Source organism: Monopterus albus, unplaced genomic scaffold (genome assembly GCF_001952655.1).
Source record: "Monopterus albus unplaced genomic scaffold, M_albus_1.0 scaffold4.1, whole genome shotgun sequence".
Classification (NCBI taxonomy): Eukaryota; Metazoa; Chordata; class Actinopteri; order Synbranchiformes; family Synbranchidae; genus Monopterus; species Monopterus albus.
Window position 1 is genome coordinate 2,466,288 of NW_018127884.1, and position 17,705 is coordinate 2,483,992.

At 38.6% G+C, this 17,705-nt stretch overlaps 1 protein-coding gene across 1 annotated transcript in view; it reads left to right on the forward strand.

The window, feature by feature from the left end:
* Positions 1-17,705, forward strand: part of gpc5a (glypican 5a) — a 134,556-nt gene that overhangs the window by 52,170 nt on the left and 64,681 nt on the right. Inside the window, exon 7 of the mRNA XM_020610702.1 lies at positions 13,757-13,877. Within this exon, the coding sequence (XP_020466358.1) occupies positions 13,757-13,877 (121 nt within the window). The remainder of the gene's footprint in view (positions 1-13,756; positions 13,878-17,705) is intronic.

Genomic DNA, 17,705 nt, shown 5'->3' on the forward strand with positions numbered 1-17,705 from the left:
TCGCCTTTATATTACTGCAATGACAACATGCTAACCGGCTCCTCTTACTACAACCCGGTTTTCACAACCATAAGAAACCCCAACACAACGTCCCAAAACACAGTAACAGTCATATAAAACAGTCTAATCTGGCATGTCGCCAGCTTACCTGTAATTACAGAAATATACACATTAGAAGTGTTTATTTTCTGTGCGGTTACACAGCGCACAGCATTTTGCAATCTCACAGAAGCAAGTCTCGTTTCCTGTTTCAGGTCACGCGGGACCAGCTTCACCTGTCTGCATTTTCGTGGTGCGCTATTGACACCTACTGGCGATATCTCCAAACATCTATGCTCAAATAACAAGTTATATGCAATCAGCATCAATTCAATGAACATGTCATTCACTGTGCCACATGTGCAGTATATTGAAAGTGTAATCAGCACCTGTAATCACTTCCTAACGTGACTTCTGAATGTTGTGCTATAGAGATATGGGGCAGTAGAAGTGCATTATAATGTTGAACTGAAGTTAATAGGAGCTTCAGCAGTCTGAATTAGAGCATCTTTCAAAGTTTGTTGTCAAGTACCAAAATCGTGTATTTGTTTCTATGCAGGGTTGTGGCGTAGGAATACTGTATGTTTTTGCAGGTATAGTACTTCTACTCCTGTGTGAAGTTGTGTGTTGTAATTTCATTATCACTGTCTGTTTCCTTGCACTGGTGTCATTGAATAGTTTTGGGGGTGAGGTGAGATGGCGCAGTGCTTTTGTGCAATGCTCATACATTATGTACTCAGTGATTAATAATGTGTGCAGGATTTAACAGACATATTAAAATAATAAATAATAATAAAAAATAATAATTGGGATCCAAGATTTTAGGAATAGAAATTTATGCCTGTTTGTTATATAAATTGCCATTTGTCTCAAGTTTCTGTGTGAGGGTGTTGATGAGCGAGATGTCGCTTGAGTTGAATGCGCCGAGGAGGTACACTACAGCTGACACCGGATTCATGCATCATGCACATGCCGTAAGATAACACATGAAAGCAGCTCATGAGCCGTGATAAAATGACATGAGGGGGCTCACGTTTGGTAGTGGAAACGGTGCGATGCCGTTATTTGTGCCGTCAGTGTTGCCTCCATTTTGATATTGTTCAAAGTAAAACAAACTAGTCTCATACTTGAACTGAAAACTACAGGTACAGCAAAGAAATTAAACGTGCACAAGTAAACCTTAAAAGTGTGACTCCTTGTGCCCTGGACTTTGTTTTATAATAGTAACATTGATTCTGATTATTCATTATTTGGGACCCTTACTACCTTACTTAAGTATACCTAATTTATGCTACTTTATATTTCTCCTGTTCTACATTTTTGAGAGAGATAATTAACTTTTTACTCCACTAAAATTATTTAACAAGTTCTTTACTCCACTGAAATTAGTAACAACCTTGTAGATTAAGATTTTCTTTTTTACAAAAAATAAAAGTATATTGCATTTCTACAGAACGCCCATTATGTACTGGTTAAGCTTAAAGTATGGATAGCATGTTTATCTATCAATAGTAGTCATGTAAAACTTTGGCCGAAGCTATTCTGCATAGTTAGTACTTTGATCCTGTAAGTATATTTGCTAATAATTTTGTGCTTAAATATTGATTACATGACTTTTACTTGTACTGGAGTATTTTTTATATTGTGCTATTGATGATGTTACTTTGTTAATGTAGTAAATACTAATATTCTTTCACCACTGCCCCTAAAGCACAGCTACAAATCTGTTTTGTTAGGTGTCTTAATTTTTTTTTTTTTAAATAATAAGCCATGTTATGATTTTCTAGCCAATGCACACATACAGCTGCCCTCCCAACATTAAACTGTAGGGTACAGATCAATCAGTGCTGACCTCAGTTTGTTTTTGAATTTTTCTTTTGTTCATACCTGAAACTAAAGGACTGATCATTTACAGATCGTGAGAGTTGCAGTGCTCTTGAACGATGCACTGGCAGATTACATGCTAATGTCCTGCTTAAATATCCCAACACAAGAGTGCTGCAGCATGCTTCTTCAAACCTTATTACAATCTGTTTGTGCTCTTTTGGTTCCACTGTCAGGCTGGTTAGATACCTTACTACGAAACAGTGCTCTTGTCAGGGGATGTCCAATCATTGCTCAAGTGTTTACTTTAAACTTGACATCCTTGCTGCCACGACTATTTGATAACCTGGGAATAAGGGCGATGTGCTAGGCTTGTTGATTTGTTTACGTGTGTTTACAGAACACCTCATAAATTCACAATCATCCTCTCTGTGTTTCTTCTTTGCATCTTCATGAAGCAGGTGTTGGAATTTGGATAAGCTCAGCGAGTGGATGAAGAAGGCAAAGACAACTAAGCCTCTTAGATTTTGTGCCAGAGAGGAGAAATATTTTTTCATCAGTGATGATTTTGATAATCTCCATTGGACTGAGACCAAAACATCAGTACATGAGAGTTCTGCATGATATCAGTTTGTGTTCTGTGGTAAAATAAATCTTCAGACAGATGGAAAAGATACAGTATTTGTGCACTGTAGAGGAAATACAGCAGAGCGTTATTTTGGATGCAAATATGTTGATCACTGATACTATAAAAGCTCTGATGAGTCTCCACTGCTTTTACCACATCTGTTTAATCCTGATCATTACTGCCCTTATGGGGCATTAACATCTTTAAAAATTCTCTCTTTCAGTGACCATCTGCTTTTATGAGGCTGTTGTACCTCCAACTTTTCCATTTTCCTTATTACCTTCCATAAATCTTTAATATTTAAGAGCTGTTATAAAGGTTCTACTGCTATTTGAGGACTTCTAATATCTATTTGGCATTACAGCATGCACGAGGCAGTAGCTCATATGTGCACAGAGTCACTTAGCTTTGCCGGGAAATTATCGGTACAATATAACACGCTCTTTACAATCTATATAATGGATTTCTGTGAATGTGAGGTAGGTGCTGTTTTGGCATCTGTGCTAAGGAAGGTACTACAACATATGCTGGCACTTGTTTATGTAAATGTGTTCAAAATTTGGAGGAATGCTGGCTATTACAGTTTGCTCTGTATGTGTTCTGATAGTTTTGTTGTGGCTTTTAGAGTGAGGCTTGGCAACAAGAATAACGCAGTAATAGCACAATAAAACTAAACATGCAGCAATGTTCATTCAGCAGCTAATGGACATTGGCTTTGTTTTTGTATACCTGAAATGCAGGTGCATTATTGCTATTTGTCATTGACTTTGGTGGCGACAGATGGTGATATCAAAGTGTACTGGGTCAGCTTTCTGGGGCGGCTGTGGCTCAGTAGGTAGAGTGGGTTGTTCCCTAAATGTAGCGCTGGTGGTGCGATCCCCAGCTTCTCCAGTCCACATGTTGAAGTGTCCTTGGGCAAGATGCAGAGCCCCAAGTTCCTCCCAGTAACTTTTGCCATTAGTGTGTGTGTGTGTGTGTGTGTGTGTGTGTGTGTGTGCAAATGGGTGAATGGGCAAATACAGTACAGTTCACTGTGTAGAAACCCAATATGGAAGTACAAGACTATTTACCTGGTGTTACTGAGACAATGATGAATAAATACAATCACATTTTGACTTGACCTCTGCCACTTTAGTGAACTGTCTGTCGGGGCGGATCTAGAAAATATTGGACGCAGTGGCCAGGCTGGAGCACAGACTCAGAGAGGGGTGGCACATTTGAAATACATGTAAAAAGTAAATTAAACCTCTAGTTTTATGAAATCATTAAGAGTCAAAATGTTTATCCTGTGTAAAAATGAGACACATGCAGCGCTTTCTTTAGCCAACTTTGGCTGTGCTCCTTATTTACTTCTGGCCGGGGACATTGCTGCTGCACAGTGGTCCCGCCCCCCTGAATCATGCCAAATACTCCACAGCAACACAGTCAGAGAAATACAGGCAAATACAATGCTGCATGCACGATATAAAATAAAACTAATTTGACCTGTACCAATTATAAACTGCCAGAAAATGTTAGCTGTATTTAAGGCAACAATTTGTCATTGTTTTTCATTTTCATTAATTGATACTGACTTGCAACACATTTTGCTCTGTGCAACTTAAAAAGTGTATAGTAACTTAGAAGCAATGCGTGTTGTTATAAAAGCACGAACAAAATAAAAAAACAAAAAACCCAAACACCTTATGCAAAAAAAAGTGCTCCTCCAGAACCTTTGAATTATTTTTGAAGAGACCGAGTGGGCACATAGGTAACCAGCAGTATTAGAAGTGTAATCAAGTGAAACGCTCAAAGCGGAAAGCAGTTTGCTTGGTCAGATACATTTTCAGGAAGCATAACACTCAGTGGCAGCATTCTTCCCATTCTAGAAGTTTCAAGATCAAGGTATATTTTATAGGCAGTGTATTCGTCCCCATGAGGGAAATTGTTCTGCACTCCACAATAAATTAACAAATAAATCGCACAGAATAAAAACACATATATCATAAAGCAAGTAGCACATATCAATCATAAAACCAATCATAAAAAAATACAGTATGCATTAGATGGCACACTTTGTCATTCCTATTAAATAATAAAGTCACAGTGTGAAGGTTGAAATAGGTTTGTCTCTGTATGCAGCACAGCACTTTAACACTGGAGGTTGTCGTGCATCACATGTGTTGGCAAGTTTAGGCTATTAAGGGTTTATTACAGGAAGCAATGTTAGGGAAATGTTGTGGTTTTGATTAAACATTAGAAAACTTGAATGCGTTCTGTTTTGTGCCTCAAATTAGAATTGCTTTTTTCAGTTAATAATACACAATTAAATGTGCCAAAGAATGGGAGAGCATTCATATGGAAGCTCAGTATAGGAGTTAAATGATGTTCATTATTTGGCCCCAAAGACGGTGGTGTCAGGCCATGCTGTCATAAATCCCACAATAAGCAACACCATTTTCCAGACCTAACCTACCCTTAACACAAAGCATCCATGAATCCTGTTCTAACCCAAGCAAAGAGCAGATGTGTGACTTGACACACAGCATCTGCATTATGTGCTCAGGTTAAGCAGTGGCTGGCCTAACTGGCTTGTAGTGGCAATCACCTCTGAGAATATTTCAGTATTTGACTAAATTTCTTCACTCTGAATCTAGGGCGTCCAGTTAAACATAACCATCAAAACATTAATTGTGCTGTTAGCGTGAATTTTGTAGGGCAAACCTTGACATAGAACATTGAAATAGTGTACACTGACGGGAAGCATGTTACTATAGAGATATGTCAGCAAATTTGTTCAGTAAAAATGTTTTCTTGTCATGTTGATTTAAAAAAAAAAGTTGTTTGTGTAGCTGTATGTTCCCTGATTGGTGCTTGAAGTATGTGACATTTCCTTTTTGGACACCACCCATTTCAAATCAGTGAAAAGTGCAGAAATACAGATTTCTTTTCAACTTTAGTAAGAGTTTTTTGTTCATGTAGAACCACATTTCACATAGTAAGAAGCAGATTAAGAAGACTGGCTGAGGTTGGATTATTTGAAAATATTGTGTGAGCTTTGTGGTGCAGATGAAGTGGAATGTGAGGCTGATTTTCTTTTCTAATGCACAAATGAGGATGATTTAAAAGAGTTCATTTTCCATGAAATCGCTCAATATTCTGGTGGTAAGCCTAGAAATGAGGGTGGATTGATTATACGGGTTGCATTTATATTGTTTTATCCAGAATTGTCGGGAATTTATGAATATTGCTGCAAACATTTATAATGGTCCGAATATTTGATGGTGAAAGATGCTGAAGTTGCTTCTCATTTTTTAACTTTCTCTGTTTACAAAAGTATATGTAGCTCTTTGGTCCCGGCGTTTGTGAAGTTATGGTGTTTTGTAAGTCCATGTGGGCTGGAATTAGTTATACTATAGGTACGACACAATAAACATTAAATTAATTCATTTTAACCTAATAAAATCAAACATGTTTTTGAATGTTGTGGATGAACCATACAATTCTGTGAAATCATTGACTGTGCTTTTCTAACTACAACCAAAATCCTTTCCTACTCAACATAAACATAAGAAAATTAAATATAAACATATTTAGTGTAAGAAGTTTCCAACCCAATGCCTTTCTGTGCAGAGTTTGCATGTTCTCTCTGTGCCTGCGTGGGCTCTCTGGGTGCTCCAGCTTCCAGTCCAAAGACATGCAGTTTAGGTTGACTGGCGACTCTGTAGGAGTGCCTGTAGGAGTGTGTGGTTGTTTATCACAGGAGTTACATGTAGACAGACTGGCAACCTGTCCAGGTTGGACCCCGCCTCTTGCCCAATGTCACCTGCGACTGGCTCCACCCCCCACCCCGTAACCCTCGTTAGGATAAGTAGTACAGATAATGGATGGCTGGATATACAGTGCTATTAGCATGCACTTTTACTTTTGTTGTGCAAAACGTTGTGATTTATAAATCTGCAATTTATCCATCTCTTCATGAGCAAGTCATAACATCTCAGTAGTGTTAAATACATGTTCCTATCGCAAAAGTCAGATTACTCACCAACCAACTACCAGACCATATTAATTACTGTGGCCACCTTGTTCAAACAGCATTGTCTGGCTAATTCTATAGTGTCTCCCTGGCACAAGTCAGTAGAACTTCAAGGCTCAGGGCTTCCTAGTAATTGGAACAAATATAGCAATAGTGATGTTTGGAGCAAAATCTTTGCCAGAGGCACTGTTGACTATTGTTGTATTATCCTCTTTGTCACAGCTGTCAGTAAAGGTACACATTTTTAGATACACATACTGGCAAACCTTGTAATCCTGATTATAGTAATCCTTTATGAAAATACCTTATGACAACCTGTTTGTGAAAGCTTTGTCAGTCAATTAATTTATTTGATTCCAAATTTGTGCTGAAGTGAAACCAACATTACTACACATATCTGTCGAGAAAACTCTGGAATTACTATGCTTATGCAGTTATTTACGTTAGAAATAAAAATCATGATGTATTATATAATTACAGAGCTGTGTCACTGTGTGTATTGCTTTCCTTATTTCCATAATAACCCTCGGTTATTGTACAAATCATTTGCTTTAAGTATGGCCCTCTTGTTGACTTTATATATTGAACTGCATGTATTCCATTGTGTTGCCTGAGCTTCCCTCTCTCATTTTGAGCAAGCTGTTTTTGAACTGGCGGTCTCTTCCAGATCCTCTCTTTGCTCGGCGATGAGCCAGAAGGGCTTTTATTTCCTCTGTGACAACGGGCAGGCAGGTATTGCCTTCTAGCCTACTAGCCACAGGCCTGTTCTGTTTCTCACTCAGCCAGACATGAACTGTGTGCATGGTGTGATTTCTTTATCTCCATAACATCTGATGAAGGTGGTCTCAGGACAAATACATTTTGCATTCAGACAGCTAACTGCCATTTATTTATTTAAACTAAGCTGTTATAAAAAAACAAACAAACGTGTCTTAGGTTGTAAGCGTTGCTTTTGGAGTCTATCTAAACTCACAATTGTTGTAGGTCTGAGTGTTTCAGAAAACACGAGCAAATGGGCGAAACATAAGACAGTGGATTTTCACTGATACAACAACATGAGCCAGTATTTCAAAAATTAAGCAAAAAACAAAAAACAAAAAAAGAGGCTGTTTTTATGATAGTGTGAAAATGTGTGTGTGATAGTGTGACAATGTGAAAGGAGTCGCTTGTAGAGATGAACCTACATGGAATTATGACTTGAGTCTCCAGTGATAGTAAGCTTCAGCTCATTGTTTACTACTGTTGCCATTCACTCTCGCAGCTCTCACAGCACCATTTTCGGCTGCAGCAGGCACCTCTTTTCAGCAAAAGACGCTATTGTACCTGTAACCTAGCTGCTCAGCACCAAATAGCAAAAGCAGATACAGTTAGTGAGCTGGTGAATATAGTGGAGCATTAAGCAGCTAAAGAGCCAGATATTTCCCTCAGGAGCTGGTAGACAACTCAAACACAGCTGAAAGAAAGTGAACATTGGACTGACATTCTCCAGATGGCCAGAAACACGACTCCAAGTGAATGATAATGTTGCACTTTTAACTAATGGGTGTGCAAATAAGCACTGTTTGCAAACAAGTTCACAATACGCCATGGCTGACTGGTTTTATGCTGCACCCATGTGGCCAAAATTCTGCAGGATCAAGTTTATTTTAGTTTTAACTTTCTGATTTTCTGATTGATTGTGTTTTCTGTTTTTGCAGAGCATTTTGTTATGCTGCATACGCATCACATTTGTAAAGATTTGGATGTGTTTTCTTACATTGCAGTGTGTAGAGTGATATTTAACTCGTGCCTAACTAAAATGTTTCTCGTCCTTGCAGTCCTAATCAAAGGGATACGGACAACATTGCGCACTACAGACAAAAATATATACAGAGACAATGCATACAATTCTTCATAGTATCTTACATCACGACCACAGTATTGCGGTACACTGAACTGAGGATGTCTGGAGAAGAGTCACACTTCTCCTGTGCTGTGATGAGAGTAAATTACTTTGACTTGCCAATCGTACTCTGTCCTGCAGTCCAGGTATAAGGCAAGGAAGAGCCTTGAATTTTTTTGTTCCAGATTTGAAGGTTTTGCACTTACAGACATAAAGTATATAGTTGAATGATATAGGGATAAGAGCCCAGAGTAAAATGATCGAAATTTTCTATCTAGGACTGAACAGCAGTGTGAGTAGAGATGAGATACAAACCAAGTGTCCCTTTGGGGAGAAGGATATGGATTTTAAGACCCTGCTGCTGGTCCACACAGACACAGGCAATCATTTATCTGTTTGATATCCTCGTGTACAGTAGGTCGTGCTTGATGCTACTGTATTCCTTTTACTCACCCTGAAGAATCTATGATAAATGCTTTTTATCTATGACACCTTTTAAGGAACAGATGCTTGTTTCCTAGTGTTGCAAACCCTCGAGAGTCTTTGTGTTGCGCTGCCGGCCCTACAGCATGTTACGAAAGATTGTATGTGTTTCAGGTTATGGATCCCAGTGGCATAATGAAATACACTCTTACTGAATGCAAGAGGAGCTGCCTGTACTTTCTGTGTGTGTGTGTGTGTGTGTGTATGGAAACCAGTGATGTTCCTTATGTGCTTCTACATTACAAGTGCATCTAAATCCATGCATGTTTATGGTTTTGACAATATAAAACACTTTTTGATAACATACTTTTTATACAGCTGTGATACAGTGTGGTCATACACATTTTCACTGGGTAAAACTGGGCACAGATGGCTCTGATGTAAGCTCTTCAATCTGCCATTAATCATACTGTACAGAAAGGCGGGAAAGGCCGCAGTAAAGGTCATAAAGAGGTGGATTTTATTTATTTATTTTTTTTACATGTGATTGTGTCTCATGGTAACTAAGAAATCTATGAGGTTGTCAAAAGCTACAAGTGCAGGTGGACCTAGTAAATGGTCTTGGTATATGGTCTTATACTTGTATAGCGCCTTTCTATGCTTTTACAGCACACTCAAAGCGCTTTCACATTATTCGGCCATTCACCCATTCGCACTCCCAAGCACTCAGGCATTCACACACCGGTGACATCACCGGGAGCAAATGGGGGTTCAGTGTCTTGCTCAAGGACACCTCGACATGTTGACTGGTAAAGCCGGGAATCGAACCGCTAATCCTCCGGTTAGGAAATGACCCGCTCTACCTCCTGAGCCACAGCCCCCCAGTAATCTCCCTTTACTATTGATTTTTTTTTTTTACATGCATGTTTTTAATACTTGGACCCTTAACTGTTTATAGTAGCACTAGACCCAGTGAGCTCTTTCTTCATTCCAGTTCCTACACACACAGTATCAATCTCAGCAGTTGTGCCCAGGGATTAAAAAGAGCTGGAGGCAGCTGGATTGTAGCTCAAGTATAAATGACACAGGTGAAGTTTAGTCCCAGCACATCAGCCTTCAACCAGGCACCTGCTGCATTGTGCAAACAGAACCTTCGCTTTCACACTAGTACATTTTGGTCCATCAGTATGTTTAGATGCATATAACCCACAAGATCACTTATATCCATACAGATTTTATACAAACATAACTCAGCCACAATAGAAATTCATCAGGTTCATTACAATTTTAAACACAGTCCAGTGTCCTTGAGTTATTATTGCAAAACAAGCTAATTATTCCAAATAATATTGTCATTAAAATAAATCATATTAGGCTAGTGGTTATGGCGCAGCATTCTCACCATTGCGGCCCGGGTTCGAGTCAGGGTTGCGTCAGGAAGGGCATCCGGCGTAAAAAAAAAAAACACGTGCCAAATGTCAACATGCGAGTCAAATTCCTTGTGTGTCTGACACACCTGGCCAATAAAGCAGATTCTGATTCTGAAATGTAACTTTGTGACTTTGATGAGTTTTTCTAACTGTTAGAAATGTGTTGCAGGCTATATGAACTGATTACGACTCTGACCTTTTACTTGTACTTAGTTATTTGTCTGTAGAAGATGCTGTAGTTCATGGTCAAATGGTCATCCAGCCCTCACCCACCTAGATTCAAAGGACTCTTATGTGTGAATGCTGTTCCTAGACGTCAGTTCAGCATTCAACACAATCATTCCCCAGCAGCTTACACAAAAACCTGGACACCTGAGACTCAAAACCTCTCTCTGCAACTGGGTGCTGGACTTTCTAACAGGGAGGCCACAAAATGTGCGGGTCGGCAGCAACATCTCCAAGACCATCACGCTGAGCACAGGAGCTCCGCGGGGGTGTGCGCTCAGCCCATTGCTCTTCACACTGCTGACCCACGACTGTGTGCCAACCTACAGCACCAACCACATTGTCAAGTTTGTGGCCTCATTACCAACAACGATGAGGCCAACTACAGTAGTGGGGTGTGCCAACTGGCCCAGTGGTGTAAGGACAACAACCTCTTCCTCAATGTGGGGAAGACTAAAGAGATTGTTGTGGACTTCAGGAGGAAACCTCTAAAGCATCCCCCACTGACCATCGACGGTGCTGTAGTAGAGAGAGTGAGCAGCACCAAGTTCCTGGGGGTGTACATCTCTGAGGACCTCTCCTGGACCAACAACACCACATCACTGGCCAAGAAAGCTCAAACATGCCTCTACTTCCTCTGCAAACTGAGGAGAACCAGTGCTCCACCCCCCATCATGTGCTCCTTCTACTGGGGCACCAGTGAGAGCGTCATCACTGGCTGCATCACTCTGTGGTACAGAGCCCATACTGCCACCTGTACAGCCAGCAAGATCATCGGCGCCCCTCTGTCTTCCCTTATGGATATCTTCAACACCCGCCTCACCCACAGAGCCATCAGCATTGCTGATGACACCTCCCACCCCGCAAACTCCCACTTCAGATTCCTGCCTTCAGGGAGAAGGTATCAGAGTCTTCAGGCCCACTCCACCAGACTTACACAAACAGCTTCATCCACCAGGCTGTGAGGATGAACGCTGTCCATTATCCCCCCCGTCCCTCGAACATAACCCACCACAGAACATAAAAAGATATAATAAGACTACCCCTGCTGTTGCACAAACTCAGCACATTCCCACTTTTTGTTATATTACAGGTAAAAAGAAAAAATAACTACCTCTGCTGTTTTACCATCTGTTATATTATATGTAAATCTGCTGCTGACTGTTTTTGTTTTTTGCCAGAATATCTGCTGCTGTTGGTCATTTGCAGTACTGTCCATGTATACCTCATATGCTATTTGCACCTCATCACCAACATCCTGGTGATGCTGAAACATCTGACAATCTCCTATCATTGTTTGCACTACTGTCACTGACTGTACATGATTTTGAGTCACAGCTTATTGGCTTTACCGTTTAGATTTATCCTAATTATGTTAACCCAGTTATTCTATTCTATTCTACTTGATTCTATTCTATTCTATTCTTACTTTACTCTATTTTAGTTCCTAAATGTTATGGCACCCAATACTAGGTGAGACAGAAACAGTATTTCGATTTTCTGTCTGTCCTGCATGGACGCCATCTGATTCTCCTGGTCAAAAGCTGCAGTCATAACAAAGTGGAGGTGTTAGCATGTAGATGTGCCTCCTAGCTCACTACTCAGCTTTAGGATGCAGCTGCAAAAATGAAGAATAACATTACATTTTCTATACAATGATTATTAAAAAATAAGCTCTAATACAATTAAAAAAAAGTAATAATCCAACAAAACAAAGCCAAAAATAATTTTTTTCAGTTCCTTAGTAGAAGAATGCCTTATAATCCTACTGTTTGGCCTTGTGTCATTTCTTTTCATAATGTAATGACACAGAGTTTTACTTCCTTCTCACAGTATTGGTGTGGTGGCTACAGAAAAAGAGTGCACTTTGGCCTAGAAAGACATTTTGCCTTACACATCCCTTACAAAAGAAACATTTGTGAAGTAATGATGTAAATTTACCAAATAAAATTCTGACCTCGCTTTTTGTTGTTTGTCTGAAAGATTATTTATGTACAATATCTGCAGTTGCATGGTCTGTAAGTTCTGCTGCTGATATCGTTTTACCAAAATACACGATGTCACCTTTTATACACGGAACAAACTGGTTCCTTTAATATGTTATGTTAAAATAAATTTTTAAGAAAATTAAATCACATGAGTCGCATGTTGGAGTTCATTTTACCCCAAATTAACCCAATAAGAAATTTGAATAATGTCTTACTTTAATAATCCCACAAATTGTGTTGTTTTTTTCACTTTCTGGTCCCTAAATTTTCAAAGAATTGTTATTGTAGACATATTTTAATATTTTATTTGTTGTGGCTGGGGGGCCAGAGAAAGACAGCAGCTACTGTAGAGACAGAGAGGACAGAGGCCACACAAAAGAAGAAAGAGCTTAATAAGAATAATATTGGTGATAACACACTCATTAGTGATAAAAGGTAAAAAAAAAAAAAAAGACAGAATAGCAGCTGTGTTTTTCCAAAGCTAATTATATTTAGGAGCTTAGATTTGCCGGATATTAACATCAAAATTACATCTCAAGGACCCCGACATCCTGACTGAATTTGAATTCTGCTGCCCACATTTTCTTTTAAAAAAAATTTGTCACCTGTGCTTCCTGCACTTAATTTATTCATATTTTTTTTTACCTTTTTGACCTTGTATTTCTTGAAGAGCATACCTAATTTGTATTAGCTGCTGGAGAAACAACAGTTGTTTAAGCCACTGATTGTTTTTTATGTTTTATTAATTTATTCCCTAGTCCATATATTTAAATTTGGCTCCATCTGCACTTTGCCAGTCAGAACTGCTGCAAACACACACAGACACACACACACAAACATCCACAGTAAGCACATCTTTTGACAGAGAGTGACTTTACTTTGATCTACTAGTTTAATTAAATAGCATGTTGGTGATTGAGATGTGAATGAATTGCGCTCAGTCACCAGCCGCCATGGTCAAAGTCATTACCGCCGACAGGCTGTACTGAAACTAAACAGTGATGAGTCCTTGAGGGCAATTGACATGTGTTGCCAAGATATAACAGCAATGAACGGCTTTAAAACAAAAATTAATGCTGCATGTCGAAACATAAAGGCACAACTGTAGTTGCAGTGTGGTTTTATAGTTTAATTTCTACAAGGAGACCGCATAGTTTTTATAAACAACACATGCATTAACCAGCTGTAGCCCTGCAGGAGGGACACCTGCTGATGGAATGGTTTTTTTGGGAATTTGTGCTCAAGTACAGTACCTGAATTAATGTACCATGCCCTCTGTCTTCTGTTTTTTGTTGTTCACAGCTACACCCTCCGTGTGGTCGGCAATGGGATCAAAGCACAGAGTGCCAATCCTGAAGTCAAAGTGAAGGAAGCAGATCCTGTGATAAATCAGATCATTGACAAACTGAAACACATCAATCAGGTGAGACTCTCTCATTCTGTGTAGATATGTGCTTTATGTACATTATATGATTTCCTCTTTTATTATAGCTCTCCTGCCCTATTAAGTCTACTTCCATCCATCATTCTGTCACACACACAGTATGGTAAATGTCTCCTTAGGCAGTTTGCTAATTCTCTCTGCTCCTTTATTTATGGAACATTAAGTATCCCTTAGCTTTTGGCTTGTTACTTAAGGTACCCTTGAAACTGCCGCATTGTAATGAAAAGACAGTTCTCAAAGCTTTTACAGCCGTTTAAACCTTTACCTTTAAATAATACCTTTAAATAATAACAAAATAATGAATTTATATAACCTTTCATATTATTGGTAAGAACTGGATGATAGAAAACTAGTCTCAAATGCAAAATCATCTCTGGGCAATAAAAAAATCAATCATTACCCACTTAGAAATCCATTTGATCTGGTTTGTGTGTCTTCATATTTACAAAATTTCTTTTCTGCTCTTTGTCAAAATCAATGTAGCTTTTCTATTATCCAGTCTCCCTTCCTGCACGTTTGTGCTGCTGTGGCTCTTTTCAGCGCTGTTTATCTGCCAGGATGATGAGATTAGGGCAGTTTACGGGAGCACTTTCTCTTCTATAGCTTCAGTAACAGCTGCTGTAGCTGCCTCTAGGTTGTTGCACTGCAGTAGCAGCAGCAGCTTTCACGTCTGTTGCTTTGGTTTCCCAAGTGGCAGGCTGAAGGCCAGGTCGTCTCTCTTGACCTCATGCTGGCAACCCCTTCCTGGCTAATTCATACCATCTGTGGGATGTCAGAAGACATAAATCTATATCACAGCCATTTCAGAGCTCCTGATCTGCCTTGTTGACACTCACTACGTATGGTATATGTGTGTGTGTGTGTGTGTGTGTGTGTGTGTGTGTGTTTTTGCCATCTGCATCTTAAATGTGCTTCTTTGCTTCTTTGTATGTCCTTGGGGTTTAGTGAATTTTTGCCTACAGGACAAAGACAAATTTTTTTGTGTGAATACCCAGACATTGTTTTTCTGCTGTGCATGATTTACTGTAACAACTATGAAACAGAGCATGATTCTCAGATCAGCCCAGATTATGTAATAATATATAATCTGCTGAGAGCAAGTACTTCAGTGAGTGCATCTTTAAACCCTCTGTTTTTTTTGTTTTGTTTTTTTTTTATGCCCGATATCTTTGCAGATTGTCGCCTGTTCTCCACATTTTCTGTTCATCTCCATTTCTGGTAACTATTCATTCAGGGGTCTGTCGGAGGTTTCTTATGTTGTTTTTCCTCCTCACTGTCACCAAGTGTTTGTGCAAGGGAGATTTGTTGGTGTTTATTAATAATAATAATAATAATAAGGTCTAGACCTTAGAGATGATTTTTGCTGTGGTTTGGCATTAGGAAGCAAAAATAATCAATCCAAAAAGGAAATTACATCTAAAATTGTTGATTGGCTCTGGCAGTGCATGAATTTTGCTTAAAAGTGACAGAAATGTGAAATTACAGAAGGAAAGGTCTCTGAGCAAAACCAGAAATTGCAACCCAAACTGGTGGATCCAATGCCAATCCTATTTGTGTTTGCTACAACAAAATTAAATGTTAGGTTGGTATTGTGTCTCAGGTGGTACAAGCCTCACGTTTTGTTTTAACTCAGGCACTTATTATGTTCATAGCTCAGCTCAAGACAGCAAGCTCTTTGGTGTATACATCAGGCTGTATTCTCTCTTGAAGTCAAAAGGTGTTATTTCACAATGGCATCAAATGTAAATGGATACGTATCTTAAAAACTATCGACATGTTGGAATTCAGCACCTCAAAAACCATAAAAATAGCACATTTAAATTTGGAAGCAGACAGCTTTTTCCTTTTAAACTGTAGACCAGTGTTTTTTACACATCAAGGACATACATACTCAGTTTTTGATTACCACCAATTTAAGAATAATTGACATTAGCTTGATTACAGACACTTCACCCCAGCAGAATCATGTACGTCTCCATCAAAGCAGCAGAGCTAAACACTGCAGCACTGTGATGGCCTAGTGTTAGATGACAATTAAATTTAATTTTCTTTATGTTTTCTAACACTGTTAAAGGTTAGTTTACATCAGTAATAACTGTAAACACAAATAACCAGTCAAACTTTTCATTTAGTTTTTAAATCTTTCTTTCTTTCCATTTTGTTTCTCTTTTCCCTTCCCAAAGTTCCATTTTTCTCCTGAAATCTTTTCCTGACACTTAATTTGTTTTGAAACTGAGACATTGTGTGAACTCATTAGTATCATCACGAACAATGATCAAAAGTGATACATGGGTGCAACATTTGATATGTAGCTCATTATCAGTTTACTCACCCGTCTGGTGATTGCTGGTGTGTGAAGAAACTAACTCAAGTTGGTTTTACTTGTAGCAAAAAAACACTGTGACAATCACTTTTCAGGTTGTAAAGCAGTCACTGCTGCACATAACTAAGTTTTTACTTCAGTTCTAGAATAATTTTCTGTTTTCAGCACCTTGCTCAGCAGTCTGTGTAATGTGCTGAATTTTTGAAGAAGGCCCTGTAACAGTTCAGAGACAGCGAAGGAGCAGATGTTCTAATTATCTCAGAACTTTCTGACCATGGTTCCTTCCCCAAATACTTCCAAGTTTTCTTGGAAATAAAATAGGGCTTTGTTATTACTACATGAATAAAAGTAATGTTTTGAATGAATTGAGTAAAAATCAAAATCACTGGCTCTCAATGTGAATTTACTGATATGTAAATGTGTTTACTGAGAATATTCAGCAAAAGGAAAAAAAAAGTGTTTTCAACAAAGCAGATTCACAGCAGTCTTTTCTTTCATTATGAAAGTCTCTGTCATAATCCCACCTTTCAACAAGTATGTCTGAAAACAGACAAGTGGCATTTCTAAAAAATATTCTGTCAGATTGCCAGGTGTTGCTTGAGCCATTAGTATTTTGAGATACAAAAACAAACGGAACCAGTGATCAGTTCATGTTTCAATCTGACTCAAGGTGAAGTGAGTTGTCTGGTTGTTGGGTTTGATTGTGGTTTTATTAGTTTGTCCCCCACTTTAGTCTAGACTGAACTATCTCAGCAGCATTGTCTTGTAATGAAAGAGCACTGGTGGAAGGAGTACTCAGATCTTTTATCTGTATAAAAGGTGCCATACCCCAGTGTAGAAATACTTTGTTGCAAGTGAAAATCCAGGTTTTAAATTTTGAAATAAGTACAATTACAAAAATATTAGTGTCAACATGTACTTTAAGTACAAAAAATAAAAGTACTAGTGGAACTAATTGAAATTACTTTACTTTATATACTGCTGTTAGCTTGAGCTTTTCTCCCAGTGATCAATAGTATTATCTTAACTTATAAGAAAACATCATTGTTAACTTGTTGATATATTGTGTATTATTAATCTGAATCTGCAAAGTAACAATTAACCAAAGTTATAAATGTAGTGGTGTAAAGAATTCAATATTTATAAAATAAAATAAGATATAAAGTAACAGAAAATGGAAATACACAAGGAAAGTCAAAGTACTTCCAGAAAGTAGGGTACAGTTTTTGAGTAGATGGACCTGCACCACGGCCCCTGGGGGTGAATCCTGTTGACCTTGTATCTTGTGCCACCGGTAGGTCGGAGCATTCACGTACTAAGGCCACCGCCCACTAGAATGGACATAAAGTGAAGTCACAAGTCAGATTCAGATTTCAGAACAGAATTTTATACAATGCGGATTAATATAGTCACATTGCATATAATCATTTTGAATGATATAGAATGCATGTTTTACAAACAGAAAGATCTGTTGGCCTGCCAAG